The following is a 16,486-nucleotide window of genomic DNA, read 5'->3' as shown; positions in this document are numbered from 1 at the left end:
TAATATTTTGAGTGATTGGTATATTGGAATTTAATTCTTTCCTAACGGGTACGGGTTACCCGACGGGTAAAAATACCCGCGCGGGTACGGGTATGGGTAAGATTTTATACCCGCGAGTATATATGGGTAACCCGACGGGTAGAATTTTTTTTGATGGGTACGAGTATGGAATGGTACTACCCGACGGGTATGTACCCGTTGCCATCCCTAATCTTGAGGGACTAGGGACTAAAGCAGTTTAGTCCCTGTTTTAGTCCTATCGTTTGGCAATTTAGGAACTAAGGGGGTGTTTGGTTAGAGGGACTAAAGATTAGTCTCTAGTTTTTAGTCCCATTTAGTTACTTTTTTGCCAAACACTAGGACTAAAATAGGGACTAAAATAATTTAGTCTTTAGTCCTTCACATAGGTGCTAAAAGAGACTAAAAACCCACATGAGTGTATTTTAAGGGCATTTGAGTCTTTGGACAATGTATTTAATAACTTTAGAATCTATTTAGTCCCTATAACCAAACAAGTAGGGACTAAAATTTAGTCTTAGAACTAAAGTTTAGTCCTAAGACTAATTGAAACCAAACATGGCCTAAATGGGACTAAAATGGAGGGACTAATCTCAAACGGGGCCTTAGTTTCATACATCGCTGATTTTCTGCAAATAATATTACTTACATTGTATTAAAGATGGATTACCAGGTGAATGCAATGAATAGGCCACGTTTTTATTTTTATCCGGTTTTTTTTTTAAGTTTGAAGTGTTAAGTGTTATTGGAGAATGAGAGTAGATCAGAGCGAATTAGATATTTGCTATTACAACAAACAAAATTGCTATCAGACCCACATGTGGCAAAAAAAACAATTATTCTGGTAGATAGATTCATACATGCTACCCGACTGAGTTCAGTCCTTTCTCCTTGAGATTTGTTTCAAGTTTCTTCTAACACAGATTTTACCATAAAGCCTTGACAATTTATCAACTGAACAAAGTCAATGGTAAGCAGTAATCTTAGTTGCAGTTCCTTGGCGCAACGTATTTGTTCATACCATTCTCGGGTGTTCAGATATTCGTCTCTACATGAGGTAATCCCGTCTCTGAAACATCTATCCACTTCACCAATATTCAAGGTATCCAAAGATTTGTTTTTCATTTCCTTAATCGTTAAGACAGGGTACATGATCTGCTTGATAAAACTGCACAAAGCATCATATATAACCGCCGTCAGATCTTTGCAGGAAACAGTACTATTCAAAATGAACCCCCCAACTTGTATGTTTATCATCAAAGGGTCCTAAGTAGACCACAAAAACCGGCAACAAGATAGCTTGATGGGCACTGGGTAGTACCCACCGTCGGTAATTTCTTTCAGAAGTCACGAGGTGCAGGTTACCTGTACCGATCTGACAGCTGATGCTGACATGCCCAAAGTCTCAGCAGACCAAAAGGAAAGCAGCACAAGGAAAATGATAAAAAGTATAGACCAACAGGTAGCAAGGTCCTTTCGTGTGGGAAAAAAAAACAGCAGCAGCAATCTATCCAGCAGGGAGAGGCGGAGAGCGACCCGATCAACCAGATCTTTCCAACTCTGCATCAGCTTCCTGGAGCCTTCCTAGCAGAAGTTTCGAATGGACCGGCAACAGCCCTGGTCAGAAGAGGTGTCCTGTTTGCAAGATTCTTTGGCTCCTTTTACAGGATCTTGGATAGCAATAGCATCACTTGCATAGCGTTCAGAGCCCCCCGAACCAGCCAAACATACCTCCCTTCTGCCGGTACGGTGACGTGGACTTGAACACGTGGGGTTTACAATGGTTGGAAAAAAAAGATGAGCAAGCTGAAAGCGACAACAGGAGTCTAGAAGACAAAGAAAAGTTTCGTGCTTTGAACATGCACACATTGATGTAGGTAGCTATGTGGCACAAGTAACTCTCAGTAGGTTACTTCGTTTGTAAAAGTGGATACATATTTACAGCACGCCTTGTGAATATTGTATATACTACCTCCGTTCTCGAATATTTGTCACCCACTAGTTCATTTTTGAACTAAACCGCGACAAATAAAAAAGAGCGGAGTGAGTACATAAGATAAGAAGACTGGCGTCAAGCTGAAGCTGAAGCAGAGTATCGTGCTAATCACAAAATGAATGACTGGACACAAAAGGGGGAGAGAATTTGCTCACCGTTTCAAACAGAGGTGCACATTCATATACATAACTGCATGACTGAGATTGCTCCTCGCATGCCAGAAGTGGTGATAACAGCAGGTCAAAGATCTTTGGAGGAAACAAGAATCTACTCATGTGCACAACATATTCTTCCAGAATCCAGACAAATGAGTTCGTAAGGAACAGCAAATTGTGAATGATGCAGACTATCGATAGTGCAAGTAAATGATGTTCTCTGAATCTCTCCAGTGGGAAACTTCAACAAAGGAAACCATTTCCAAACCATCATCCGCACCATTTTGAAACTTGACCCCCCACCTTTCAAAGTGTACAGGCCTTCTGCAATCCTCATGTTTGCAACAAGGAGCTATCGCTGGATCCTGATTCCTGAACCTAAACTTCAATGGAATGTTCAACGTTCATGGTAGCTCAACAATGTCTGCGTCAGACTGTTCCCCGTTCCAGCAGTAGTCAAAGCTCCGTGCTAACATTCACGATCTCTGCTGATTTTTTCTAGCATTTTTTCGTGCTCGGAAGTTACCACGCATTACCAAATGACTGTTCACAACCATCTCTGACTCCATTGTATCTTGAAGAAATTTCCCAGCCGACATAATCTAAGTTTGTAAAAGTAGTTGATGTGACTAGATTTGGATGACCAATATGTACATGCTGTCTGACAGCTATACTGACAAGCACATGTTTAGACAGGCAAAGCTTCCTCCTTCAAACTTCCCCCCATTTCCATTCGCCATGAGCGATCCACTAGTGGATATAGTTCCCTGCAAATTATGTTCAATAAGGCATTTTGACAGTTGATCTGTATCGTTATAATCTGTTTCCTTTCAGATAAATGGATGCACAGAGAAAAAAAAAGAACATGGTTCATTAATCATTTACTTTGTTATTCTTAACCATTCTCTTTGCCATTCTTAACATGACGTACAAATAGAAAACGTTTTCTTACATTTACTGTAGTTTCAAAATTACCTTAGATCGTGACTTACAACCAGTATAGTATGATGTTTCTTCAGGTCCTTTAGGAGATTCACAACATCAGCTCGAGCCTTCCAATCTGAGATTTAAAATATGAACTTATTAAACATGTCCACTATGAATATATGAATTTCAGCATATTGTTTGTTTCTTAACATGAATCCTAGAAAGAGGCAACAGAGATGATATTGTGCACATGCAGAGATGAATAAATTAACAAGAATTGAACTTTTGAAGCAATGTCACTGATTGATCTGATTAATAAATTTATTTAATCATGTACAAATTGGTCCGGTTAATATATAATCACATACCTAGACCAGCAAGTGGCTCATCAAGCAGCAACAGATCAGGAGTTTGAACCTATAGAAAATTAAGAAAAGATAAAGACATAACACAGCATAAGCAATAAGATTTCAATTAATTAAGGAAGGAGACAAAGTACAGAGGGCGATGCTAGAACAGCCCGTCCTCCAAAAAACAAGTACCAAAAAAAACAAGCTTAACAAACATGATAGAAGAAAAAAAAGGAGACAACCAAAACCATAAGGCCACTACCATGAAGCTAATAAGTAGATGACCAAAAACCAATAAGATTTCTTGTTTCCCGAAAAAAAAGGTGAAGTGATTGAACATCAACTCATAGTAAAGCAAAAAAAAAATGAAATACCAGTTGAATTGCCAAAGCAAGTCGCCTCTTAAATCCACCACTTAGAGCTTGCGGATTTTCATCTAATGAGATGGTTGTCAGACCAACCTAGTATGTTTCACATGACATCAAGTTACATTGCAAATGAATTTGTGTTTCAAGGAATTATGTAAAATCTAAAAACGGTAAAGGTGTTCCATTGGGCACAAAGAATTCTGTGAGGTAAACACTACCGAGTTAAAAGCATTTTGAAGATTTAAAGCGAGCTGTTCTTTTAATAGGAGGTCTGCCTTTTGCCTAGGCCATCCAAAAGTAACTTCTTCAAGTACAGTATCCGCTAAGAAATACCTACAATAAGATGATAATAGTGCTTATGTTCAGTGAACTTTTGAACCACCACAGTTTATAGGCATGCATGTCCACTGCATAACTTTCATGAAAGCAGTACTTCAAACCTCTCAGGAAACTGAAATACAATTCCAACTCGTTGAGAAGTTAGCAGTTCAGGCAAGCCAATAGGATTCCCAGTATCATCATACTTCTGAATGCAAATAGACCCAGAGGTAGGTTCTGATAGACCAGCCAACAGCTGTGAAACCAAGATTTTTACTTGAGATGGAAGATAGATCACAAGGTAATTTAGTAATGTTATGCAGTGTTTCAATGCGCACCTGCAAAAGGGTTGTCTTTCCACTCCCACTCCGTCCAAATATCAAACCAAAACTGCACAAATACAGATTTAGGTATATAAAAGCAGCCAAAAATATAATGAAGCCAGGGCAAATATGCTTGCCTTTTTTCCTGAAGAGAGAGGTTAATTTCATTCAACAAGTTCTGTTCAGTTCCAGGAGGTCGATAGGTGACTTTTCTCACCTGAAAGAAATTGTGGTTAAATTTATTTGATAATCAATTTAGAAGGACGAACTGTATATTTAGGATGGCATAATGTGCAGACGCTACTAGCTGGAAGACTCTTTTCTAGATGTATGTAATCATGCAAACTTCTAGCAGAAAAGACAAAAAGAGTAACATGATGCACTGTACTCCCTCCGTTCCAATTTATAGTTCGTCTTGGCTTTTATAGATATACATATTTTATTATATATCTAGGAATACCGTATATCTAAGTGGATAGCAAAAGTTGTGTACCTAGAAAAGCCAAAATGACCTATAATTTGCGATAGAGGGTGGTATGCAACATTTGAGGTATTTAGGAACACCAAACTGTGAAAGCAATGTGGTAAGCTATTAAGTCATGCATGAAAATTTGGGACAGAGGGCAGTGTGCAAAATTGGAGGTATTCAGGAACACCAAACTGTGAAAGCAAATCATGCATGACAGTTCCCTCCAGTGGTTTTATTTGGGGGTGTTTGGTTTTTAAGGACTAATCTTTAGTCCCTACATTTTATTCCATTTTAGTCCCTAAATTATTAAATACAGAAAGTTTATGTATTTGATAATTTAGGGACTAAAATGAAATAAAATGGAGGGACTAAAAATTAGTCCCTAGAAACCAAACACCCTTTTAACATGAGTAATATAACTGGCACACCTATCCTTAAAATCCCAAGGTCGTTGTAAAATTAATACAAATCTGTGTACGGCTGGATATTTGGTTAAACTGGAGATCCAAAGCTCGCCTACACTCCACAACTTGGTAATCTCTGGAAGATAAATAAACACCAGCCCACTCAGTCACACCAAACTCAGCATACCTGAATGCGTCACTGGTTCCTACGAATTGGTAGCACCCCAACTCTAAACAGAATTAAAATAAGGCCAGGAAAATAGGCAAATGCGCACCTCCAATCGGGAGTGCCCAGCCTCGACTCTTGCCGCACGACAGCTCCAGCAAGTCCTACATTTCCTGTGACATAATAATTACAGACGAATTTTCATCGAGGGACATCTCCCTGAGGGAAAAAAAAAGTCTGGTTCAAGAACAACCCGCCGTACCTGGCCGTATTTGCTGGAAAACAATGAGAAGCCGCCCGAGGGACGGTCACCGCCATGGCGGCGGCGGCGGCGAGCATGGCGTAGAACGGAGCTTTGGAGCAACCGAGCCGCTCCGTCACGGGATCGATCGAGCGCTCATCGACGATTCGAGTTAGTCTCTGGTAGTAATCAACCCGGAGATTGGGGTGGGAGAGCACGGTCGAAGACGCGCGGCGGCGGCCGCAAGTCAAATCCTTTTAGCCGCCGGTGAGGTCGCCGGTAACCGATAGGAGTCGGGTGGCTGGATTAGGCAAGTGTGTGTGAGAGAGAAGCCGGGTGGGTTATTTGCTCATGGGCCAAAATAGAGGGAGGCCCAAATCGCGGCTCTCTTTCACAGAACATAACGAGGCAACATGTTATTGATCCGCTAGCCCAAGTTCTCTCTTACCACGCCGCACCGCCACAAACAAGGACGATCCCGAGACGGTTCAATTAACTCCACCGAAAAAAACTCGCCGGCGTCTAGGACTTTCCTAGGTGGCTCGGGGCAACCGTTTCATTTCTTTCATGTTTCTTCCTTTTTCAACGTGATTTTTGATCGCTTCTTTTCTGGGAGTGATTCATTTCTTTCTTGATATAGTATGGTAACCTTTGTTCTTCGCTATAGCCTTTGGTTCGTTAGTCTGGGTGTTGTGATGGACGGAAGAAGTGTGAAGGCAGTGGAAAGGCTCTTGGAGAGTATGCAACTGTCAGAGGCGGAAAGAAGTCAGGTGCAGATCGGAGGGATGAAAAGGTCGAACACAGTTGTTCATCAGGCGCTGGGAAAATTACTCTCGGAGAAACTGTCTCATCCAGATGCAATTGAACGTGCTCTAGGAACAGTTGGTGTCCGATCCGAGGAACCGAATGCAGAAGTTTGGGGCACAATAAATTCCTATTCACGTTCAACCAGGCGGCAGGAAAGCGGAAGGCATTGGAGGAAATACCCTGGAGCTTTTCAAATGAACTGTTGGTGATGGCTGGTATGGATGACACAAAGTCTATTGGCGAGGTTGAGTTCAATGCAATCTCGATCTGGATCCGCGTCACAAAACTTCCGATTAGGTTGTTCACTAAAGAAGCTGCAGAGGCTATTGGCAATGAGGTGGGAGTCTTCTGAATTAAGATCATGCTTGACATTCGGAAGCCTTTGATGAGGGGAGTCACGGTGCAGCTGGAAGCAGATGGAAAGAAGTGGTGTCCGATTTTCTATGAATTCATACCAGATTTTTGTTATATGTGTGGTCTAATCGGACACACTCAGAAAAGTTGTTCTATGAAGTTCAGTAAGGACGAGATGGTGCCACTTGATAAACTCTGTGGTGGGTTCCCAACAAATTCATGGGCGATAGGAAGTGCGCGTCAAGTAGTGGAGGATAGGGGCGTAAGAATGTTCCAGTTCCTTACCAGAGTGAGAGGAGAAGTGATGCACCATCTTGGAGGAAAGATGCAAATCAAGGAAGCAAAGAAGATGAACAGAGGCACAAGTTCAGTACCATGGAGGGGGAGGGGGTAATGTTCATAACCAAATTGCACAGGTTCCTATGGTGCCAACAGTGAAGGATCTTTCTGATGGTGCCACAAATATAAAATGCCTCAGGAAGATGATGGTGGAGAGTGAGAATTCCCAAAAGGCACTTCCTCAGTCAGAGCAACAGCTACGCAAATTTAAAAGGCAACCTCGTCGAGAAAGCACCCGTGCGGATGACAGCCAGGAAATTCAGGTAGTAGGGAAGAGGAGTCGTTTGGAGACATAGGAGGTTGATCCTATTGTGGAATTGGGTGAAGAAATGAGGAGAGAGGAGAAGGAAATTACTATTGGAAATGGCCATATCGATTTTGAATTGAAAGCGGGGCTGTCGAAACAGCTCCGCAAGACCCAATGAAGATCGTGGCATGGAACTGCCCGGGGTTGGGGAATGACCCGGCAGCGAAAGGCCTTCTGGCACTCCAAAAGGAGGTGGACCCCAACATTCTTTTCCTATCTGAAACAAAAATCAATGGGAGGAGGATGAAACCTTTTCGATGGAAATTAGGCTTGACAAATCTTGTTGTCAAGGATTGTGAGGGTCGGAGTGGAGGTTTGGCATTATTTTGTTAGAAGAACATTGACCTGAGAGTCAACTTGCTCTGTGGTACCTTTGTTGATGCAGATGTGGTGGAGAATGATCGTTTTATCTAGAGACTCTTGGGCATCTATGGTGAACCACGGTCTGACAAGAAAGATTTGACGTGGAGATCAATGAGAATATTGGATACTCACACAAGGAGGCCATGGTTAATGTGTGGTGATTTCAACGAGATTCTCACGCAACGTGAGAAACAAGGGGGGAAACAACGACCACAAATTTGCATGGACAAGTTTCGACAAATCTAGAAGATTGTGAGTTGTCTGATCTGGGTTTCACGGGTGACACGTTCATGCGGAGAAATAAAACTAATGTTCCGAACGGTACATTCGAGAGAGGCTAGATCAGGCAGTTGCTGATGAGCAATGGAGACTTCGGTTCTAGAAGATAAAAGTAAAGAATGGGAGCCACTACCATTCTGATCATCGTGCATTGATAATTGACACAGATGGAGAGGAGGAATCACTTTTCTACCGCAGTAAACCTTGTTTTCGATTTGAAGCAAATTGGGTTCAGGAGGAGCAGTTTGAACCCTTAGTGGAAAATGCTTGGAAGGGATGTATTAATGGACGTGCAGGTTTTGTACATGATGCAGTAAAAGCAGTGGCTAGAGATTTGTGGGATTGGAGTACAAATACCTTGGGCGATCTTAAAAAGAGAATAAAAATACTAAAAAAGATATAGAATTGTGCATGAGGGATAATATAACCCAGGCGACTATCGATAAAGAGAATCGGTTAAAGGCGAAGTTGGAAAAGCTAGAAGAAGAACAAGATATGTACCGGTGACAAAGAGCCCATGTCAATTGGCTAAAGAATGGAGATAGAAATACTACTTTTTTTTCCACAAACAGGCTTCAGAACGCCGAAAGAGAAGCAGAATTAAATATCTCATAAAAGATTTTTGAAACGAACCGGCAGGAGATCTGCCCGTTATATTAAAAAGAGAGGAGCCCAAAGTGGTGAGGTTTAAAATACAAAGACACCCCACAAAAGTATGACCAAGCCGAAAAACACAAACACACAAGACTAATCTGAAAGGAGACTAGGAGAAAAACCAAACTCAAACACACAAAACTAAAGAGATGATAGGAGATTAGCCAGCTGGTTGGCTCCTGCACGTATCCAGGCTGATGCCTTAGATATAATAGATGCGAGAATCTGAGCACATGTGGGGTATTTGTGGTCGAAAATCCTAGCATTTCTCTCACGCCAGACGGTCCAATTCACTAGAATTAAGAGGCTTCTCAAGCTCTTCCTGTTGCAATCTTGAGTTGTAGCTAGGGACGTCCACCATTGTAGGACAGACTCACTGCGGTCCTAGTTACTTGGACTAAAGCCCTCCACCGCTGCCCATACAGCCACCTCTCTCCAAATCCGCTTGGTTAAACGACACTCCACGAAGAGATGCAATCCTAACTCCAAAGTTTGCCCACACAATGCACAGACAACGTTGTGGGGTCAATCCCTCTTCGCAAGATGATCCGCTGTCCAAATTCTATTTTGGATGGCTAACCAGCTGAAGAATTTACATTTCGGTGGCGCCCATACCTTTCAAATGATCTAGTTCATATTTGTAAGCTCAGAGCCGAGGAATTGGGCAAGGTATGCTGATTTCGCCGAATACTGTCTGTCTTCTGTGAGTTTCCAACTAATAGAGTCGCAAATACCCGGTTACAAGGATATTCTTTGCAAAATTGACTAAAGCCTACAGTATTCCACAATGTGTTGCTCTGTCACCTCAGCAGAAAACAGGTTCAGGTCATGAAACTCGAGTATCAAACATGGAGGAAATTCAGAAATTGATAAAAGTGTATTTCCAAAACCTCTTTTAGGTTCAACCGGAAAGTGCTCGCTATGAAGAAGTCATGTAGTGTGTGAAAAGAAGTGTGACATCTGATATGAACCAGGTGTTGATGGAACACTACACAGATGAAGAAATTAAGAAAGCGTTGGAGGGTATAGATGATTTGAAAGCCCCAGGAGCTGATGGTATGCTAGCCTTGTATTATAAAAAATACTGGAATACTTCTGGGACAAATGTAATAAGGGAAGTAAAAAATTTCCTAGAAGGAGGAACAATGCCAAAGAGTTGGAATGAAACTGCGGTGGCGCTGATCCCGAAAGTGATCAATCCTGAGAAGATAAAAGATCTACACCCCATAAGCTTATGCAATGTAATTTACAAGATAACTTCAAAGGTCCTCTCAAACAGATTGAAAGGTATTCTCCTAGAAATCATTTCAATGAATCAAAGTGCCTTTGTACCTGGGAGAATGATAATAGATAATATACTCCTTGCATATGAGCTTACTCATTTTTGAGAAATAAAAAATCAGGAACTGATGGTTATGCAGCACTCAAACTTGATATGAGTAAGGCTTGTGATAGGATTGAATGGGTTTTCCTGGAAAACATGGTGTCAAGGACGGGCTTTGCCGAAGGGTGGATAAACACTATCACGAAATGTATATCTACGGTGGAGTATCGAACTGAAGTAAATGGAAAATTAACTAAGGGCTAGTTTGGAAACCCCAATTTTCCAAGGGATTTCTATTTTACCAAAGGAAACTAGTTCATTTTCCCATAGGAAAATAGAAAATTGAGGTTCCCAAACTAGCCCTAAAGTTATCAGGCCAGGAAGAGGGCTACGACAAGGAGATCCACTTTCGCCTTATCTTTTTCTCATATGTGCAGAGGTTTTTTTCAGCTTTACTCAATGATGCTGAAGAGAAGGGCAATCTGGGGGGGTGTTAAGATATGTAATGCAGCTCCGAGTGTAAACCACTTACTGTTTGCAGATGATTCACTGCTACTTCTAAAAGCTAATGATTAAAGTGCAGAACATCTTCAAAATATTCTATTCCTACATGACGAATGCTCGAGGCAGATGATTAATAAGGAGAAATCTTGCATAATGTTTAGTAGGAATACAAAAGAATCAGCCAAACAAAGCTTTATGAGGAAGATAGATATTGACAAAGAGACAATGAATGACATATATTTGGGGTTGCCAGTTTTGGGAAGATCAAAAGCTAGTGCTTTTTCATATATAAAAGATATAATATGGAAAAAATTCAAGGATGGGAGGTGAAACTTCTTTCAAAGGCAGGAAACGAAATTCTTATTAAGGTGGTGATTCAAGCAATGCCTACTTATGCAATGTCTTGTTTTGATCTAACCAAAACTCTTTGCGACGAGATCAGTGCAATGATTGGCAGGTTCTGGTGGGCAAACCAAGATAATGAAAGAAAAATTCATTAGTTGCCATGGGAAAAACTAAGTGTTGGAAAGAAAAGGGTGGTCCAGGCTTCCGGGATCTCTATTCTTTTAACATGGCAATGTTGGCTAGACGGGTGGCGTCTAATTCAGCATCCAGAATCCTTGTGTGCAAAAGTGCTTAGAGCCCGATATTTCCCTGAAGGTGATCTGCTAAATACAACAATTAAACCTGGTATATCTTATTCATGTAAGAGTATTAAACATCATTTTTAAAAAAGGAGTATTAAACATGGGCTAGACGCACTTAAGAATGGCCTGATATGGCGAGTTGGAAATGGACAGGGAATAAATATTTGGTGTGACCCATGGATCCCAGACAATGCAAATCGCACACCAGTCACACCTAGAGGCCATTCTATCTAAACCAAGGTTTGTTAACTGATTGATCATGTGACAGGAACCTGGGATAAAACATTAGTTCAAGACATTTTTTTTGGGAAATTGATGCACACCTGATCCAAAAGGACGTTTTTTAGTTAAATCTACTTATCATGTGGCAAAAGATCTTGTTGAATCAAAAGCTATAAGACAAAGGGGTGAAAGTTCAGGAGGGAGTAGCTGTCAGGCATTGCAATGGAAAAGTCAGTCAAGCAGTGTTGGCGAGCTTTACAATTAGAGAATATTAGGTTGGAGTTATTAAAAGAATACACAGGGGAAGCTATGATCCAAGCAGTGCTCAAATTATCTTTTGGAAGTTTTCTATCTTCTCTGGTGTTGGTGGAATGCAAGAAACGAAATAGTTAATGATGAAAGAATGCCATCGATTGACGAGGTACAACATCAAGTGCGAGCTATGCCAGCAAGAAGAAACTGTGTTTCATGGTAAACAAAGATCAGGGATAGTGCAATCTCAAATGACAATAAAGCAATGGCAACCACCTCCAGAATATGTTCTTAAGATAAACTTTGATGGGACCTTTACGAAAGAAAACAGAAAAGGGGCTTGGGGTTTTATTATTAGGGATCATAGCGGCTTTGGAATTGCAGCTGGTGCTGGAACCATGGAGTATGCTTTCCAAGCTCTCCACACTAAAACAGAAGGCTGCTTATGTTAGAACTCCGGCGAGGAGGATGACGCACGCGAAACAAACACAGAGGACACGATGGATTTGGTGCTGTTTATCAGACAGCCTTTTCTGTTTATTCTCTATCTCTATATAAAGGAAATACACGCAGTAGTATATAGTAAGTAAATCACAATACCTGGAAGGTGATTGTGTGCTAATCTACTTGCTAAGAAAGAAAACACTAATCCTGGGCTTACTATAATAATCCTGGGCTTACTATAACAGCTTAGCGGCATTGCAATCTGCTTTTAATCTGGGTATCAGAAATATTGTGCTAGAAAGTGATTGTTTGAACTTGGTGAAAGCCCTTAACTCAACTGATTCTGACCTCGCATTTGAAGGTGTTCTATTTAAGGAACTTAGGAAATTTATAGCATCTGATTTTATTTCGGCTAATGTTATGGTTTGCAATAGATCATGTAATAGCTATGCTCATGCTTTAGCTCGTTATGCTCTCTCTGGGACCTGGAACAACTAAAGTGTTGGTTTGATCCTCTCCCAACTTTTGTAACTGATATGATGGTCTTCGATCAGTTGGCTGGACCTCATCCTTATTAATAAAATGAGTGAGCTTCAAAAAAGTTACGACTCTCTTTGTGTAAAAAAGGCGACGCTCTCTTTCTTTTTCAACATTCCAAACACGCTCAAGCTCCTCCTACTTATGCTTTCTCGTTGGAAAATTAGGTGTTGTTTGGTTCCATGATAATAGCATGTACATAGGGGTGGTAATGGATCACCATCTAAATGTCTCTTCACAATTTGTTTAAGTATTTAACTAATTTTAGTTCAAAAATAATAGAAATAGAACCTGATTCTAATCTGATCCGATCCTTAAATTTTTATAGTGTAAAATATAGAGCTCATTACAACCCCTATATGTACAAAGCATATTAATATACCGTGTTTTAAATTATGTATAGAGGCTACATGTAAAAAACAATGAAATCATGTCTTCATCTAGACACATCTCAGACATGATTTTATAAGCTCAAGACATAGCTTTACTAGTACAGCCCACATAAATGAGTCGTGTCTTTGAGATTTTTATTGAATAAGTTACAAGGTTTACATACACCCTATTGTACCTACGTATGTATTAGTTGTGTCTTTTACTTAAAAAACTTGTACATGCTCCCATTTAATACGGGGTTTCTTGGGGGTCTCTAGGGGATTAATTGAAAAAATACAAGATTGTCTCTACATGATTCTCCATACATGATGTCTCTTAACTATATTTATGATCCAAGGGCTCAGAGTTCTATCATGCAGTTTATTAGTTGTCTCATGTACTTGGAAAATCGATCCACAGTCGCAGGGTTGTACATGCCCTAAGAGTTGCACTATTGCACCGTTTATGTAATCAGAAAGTAGCTCTATCTATTATAGGGCAAATAAAAGCAGAAATTGTTTGGTTATGCCATGTGAGAACAAAACTGAGAAGAATGAGGAACCAATATCAAATAGCTTTAGGGCTTGTTTGGCTTTATGGGGATTGGGGGAGATTGAGGGGCATATAATCCCTTGCTAGTAAAAAATAACTAGCAAGGGATTATATGTCCCTCAATCGCCCGAAGAGATGGATCCTAAGGGAAAGGGGATGGTGGTCAACGACAAGGAGAGGGAGTCCCTCTTCAACGAGTCAAGGGACGACAAGCCCACTGACTCAGGATCGAGTCACAAGAAGAGGGATGGGAAGAAGAAAAGGCGGATCAAGAAGATCATTTACTACGACAGTGATGCCTCCTCTTCTTCACTAAGAGACGACAACGATGATGACTCGTCTAAAAAGAAACCGATTAATCAAAACTATTCTTTTGATTATTCTCATATTCCGTTCAATTCCAATGCTCATTTGCTTTTAATTTCACTCGGTAAACCTCCACACTTTGATGGAGAAGACTACCCTTTTTGGAGTCACAAAATGCGTAGTCACTTGTTTTCTCTCCATCCTAGTATTTGGGAGATAGTTGAAAATGGAATGCATTTCGATAGTACGAATAACCCTGTGTTTATTAATGAGCAAATTCATAAGAATGCACAAGCTACTACTGTTTTGCTAGCATCCTTGTGCAGGGATGAATACAACAAGGTGAGTGGCTTGGACAACGCCAAGCAAATTTGGGATACCCTCAAGATATCACATGAGGGAAACGACGCCACCATGATCACCAAAATAGAGTTGGTGGAAGGCGAACTAGGAAGATTCGCGATGATCAGGGGAGAGGAGCCAACACAAACATACAACAGGCTCAAGACCCTGGTCAACAAGATTAGGAGCTATGGAAGCACAAGATGGACGAACCACGATGTCGTTCGATTAATGCTAAGGTCATTTACGGTAATTGGCCCCCATCTTGTCAACCTTATTCGTGAGAATCCCAGGTACACCAAGATGACGCCCGAGGAGATTCTTAGGAAGTTTGTAAGCGGGCGCATGATGGTGAAGGAGACTCGATATGTGGACGATGCTCTAAACGGTCCACTACCCGTCCACGAGCCTCAAACTGTTGCCCTCAAAGCAACCAGCAGCAGGGAGACGCTACCAAGCAAGGTGGCACAAGTGGAGGCCGCTGGCCTCAACAAAGATGAAATGACGCTTATCATCAAGCGCTTCAAGACCGCATTAAAAGGACGCAAGGAGTACCCCAACAAGAATAAGACAAGGGGAAAGCGCTCCTGCTTCAAATGCGGTAAGACTGGTCATTTTATTGCTCAATGTCCCGATAATGAAAATGACCAAGGGGAAGAAAGACATGGGAAGAAGGAGAAGAAGAAAAGCTATATGAAGGCGAAAGGCGAGGCTCACCTTGGCAAAGAATGGGATTCAGACTGCTCTTCATCCGACTCCGACGATGAAGGGCTGGCAGCCTCAGCTTTCAACAAGTCCTCTCTCTTCCCCAACGAACGACACACTTGCCTCATGGCCAAGGAAAAGAAGGTAAGTGTTTGTGATACCCCTAAATACACTACTTCTAGCGATGATGATTCTAGTGATGATGAAGTAGATTACTCTAGCTTATTCAAAGGTTTAGATATTGCTAAGGTAGAAAAGATCAATGAACTAATTGATGCTCTAAATGCAAAGGATAGATTGTTAGAAAAACAAGAGGATATTTTATATGAGGAGCATGATAAATTTGTTAGTGTGCAAAAATCTTTTGCTTTAGAAACTAAGAGAAATGAAATGTTATCTTCTGAGTTATCTACTTGCCATGAATCTATCTCTAGTTTAAAGACTTAGAATGATGATTTAAATGCTAATCTAGAGGTAGCTAATAAATCTAGTTCATATGTAGAACATGTTGTAATTTGCAATAGATGCAAGGATTTTGATATTGATGCTTGTGATGAACATCTTGCATCCATTACTAAATTAAATGATGAGGTGGCAAGTCTTAATGCTCAACTTAAGACTTGCAAGGTTGATTTTGATAAGTTAAAATTTGCTAGGGATGCCTACACCGTTGGTAGACACCCCTCAATTAAGGATGGACTTGGCTTTCAAAAGGAAGCCAAGAACTTAATAAGCCAAAGGGCTCCCATTTCCAACAAGGAGAAAGGGAAGGCCCCTATGGCTATTAGTGCTCAAAGGAATCATGCTTTCATTTATAATGATAGAAAATTTTATAGGAATGCTCATTATAATAGGAATTATGATCATGATGCCTTTAATTCACATGCTATGTTTGCCTCTAGCTCTACTTTTGTGCATGGTAAGCCTAGGAGAAATCACGTTGTGCATCATGTGCCTAGGAGAGTGTGTAATGAACCTTCCACTATTTACCATGCTTGCAATACTTCATTTGCGCTTGTATGTAAGAATGAAAAAGTAGTTGCTAGAAAGTTGGGATCCAAATGCAAGGGAGACAAGACTTGTATTTGGATTCCAAAGGCTATTGTAACTAACCTTGTAGGACCCAACAAGAGTTGGGTACCTAAAACCCAAGCGTAAATTGTCTTGCAGGTTTATGCATCCGGGGGCTCAAGCTGGATTATCGACAGCGGATGCACAAACCACATGACGGAGGAGAAGAAGATGTTCACTTCCTACGTCAAGAACAAGGATTCCCAGGATACGATCATCTTTGGAGATGGGAACCAAGGCAAGGTCAAAGGCTTGGGCAAGATAGCCATCACCAATGAGCACTCCATTTCAAACGTATTTCTAGTAGAGTCGCTTGGTTACAACCTCCTGTCTGTAAGTCAATTGTGCCACATGGGCTACAATTGTTTGT

General features: G+C 40.9%; 1 protein-coding gene across 4 annotated transcripts; it reads right to left on the bottom strand.

Annotated features, from left to right (window-relative positions):
- Nucleotides 1–798: 798 nt before the first annotated feature.
- Nucleotides 799–6,090, bottom strand: LOC100501258 (ABC transporter I family member 11 chloroplastic). Of its 4 annotated transcripts, none has more exons than XR_002266989.3 (11): nucleotides 5,757–6,090; nucleotides 5,604–5,667; nucleotides 4,593–4,672; nucleotides 4,471–4,522; nucleotides 4,255–4,388; nucleotides 4,033–4,147; nucleotides 3,821–3,907; nucleotides 3,465–3,513; nucleotides 3,145–3,229; nucleotides 2,170–2,936; nucleotides 799–1,186 (listed from the first exon to the last, which is right to left on the bottom strand). XR_002266989.3 is itself a non-coding variant. In NM_001196026.1 (10 exons), the coding sequence occupies exons 1-10, from the start codon at nucleotides 5,831–5,833 to the stop codon at nucleotides 2,858–2,860; spliced, it is 822 nt and encodes a 273-aa protein (NP_001182955.1). In that variant the 5' UTR covers nucleotides 5,834–5,935; the 3' UTR covers nucleotides 2,153–2,857. The 4 variants fall into 4 exon arrangements, 1 of the variants encoding a protein (NP_001182955.1); XR_004856010.1 differs by having other exon boundaries at nucleotides 806–1,777; XR_002266988.3 differs by lacking the exon at nucleotides 799–1,186 and adding an exon at nucleotides 1,847–2,032.
- Between the last annotated feature and the right edge of the window lie 10,396 nt (nucleotides 6,091–16,486).

This window comes from Zea mays, chromosome 2 (genome assembly GCF_902167145.1).
Source record: "Zea mays cultivar B73 chromosome 2, Zm-B73-REFERENCE-NAM-5.0, whole genome shotgun sequence".
Taxonomy (NCBI): domain Eukaryota; kingdom Viridiplantae; phylum Streptophyta; class Magnoliopsida; order Poales; family Poaceae; genus Zea; species Zea mays.
This window is presented reverse-complemented; position numbering and strand designations above follow the sequence as displayed.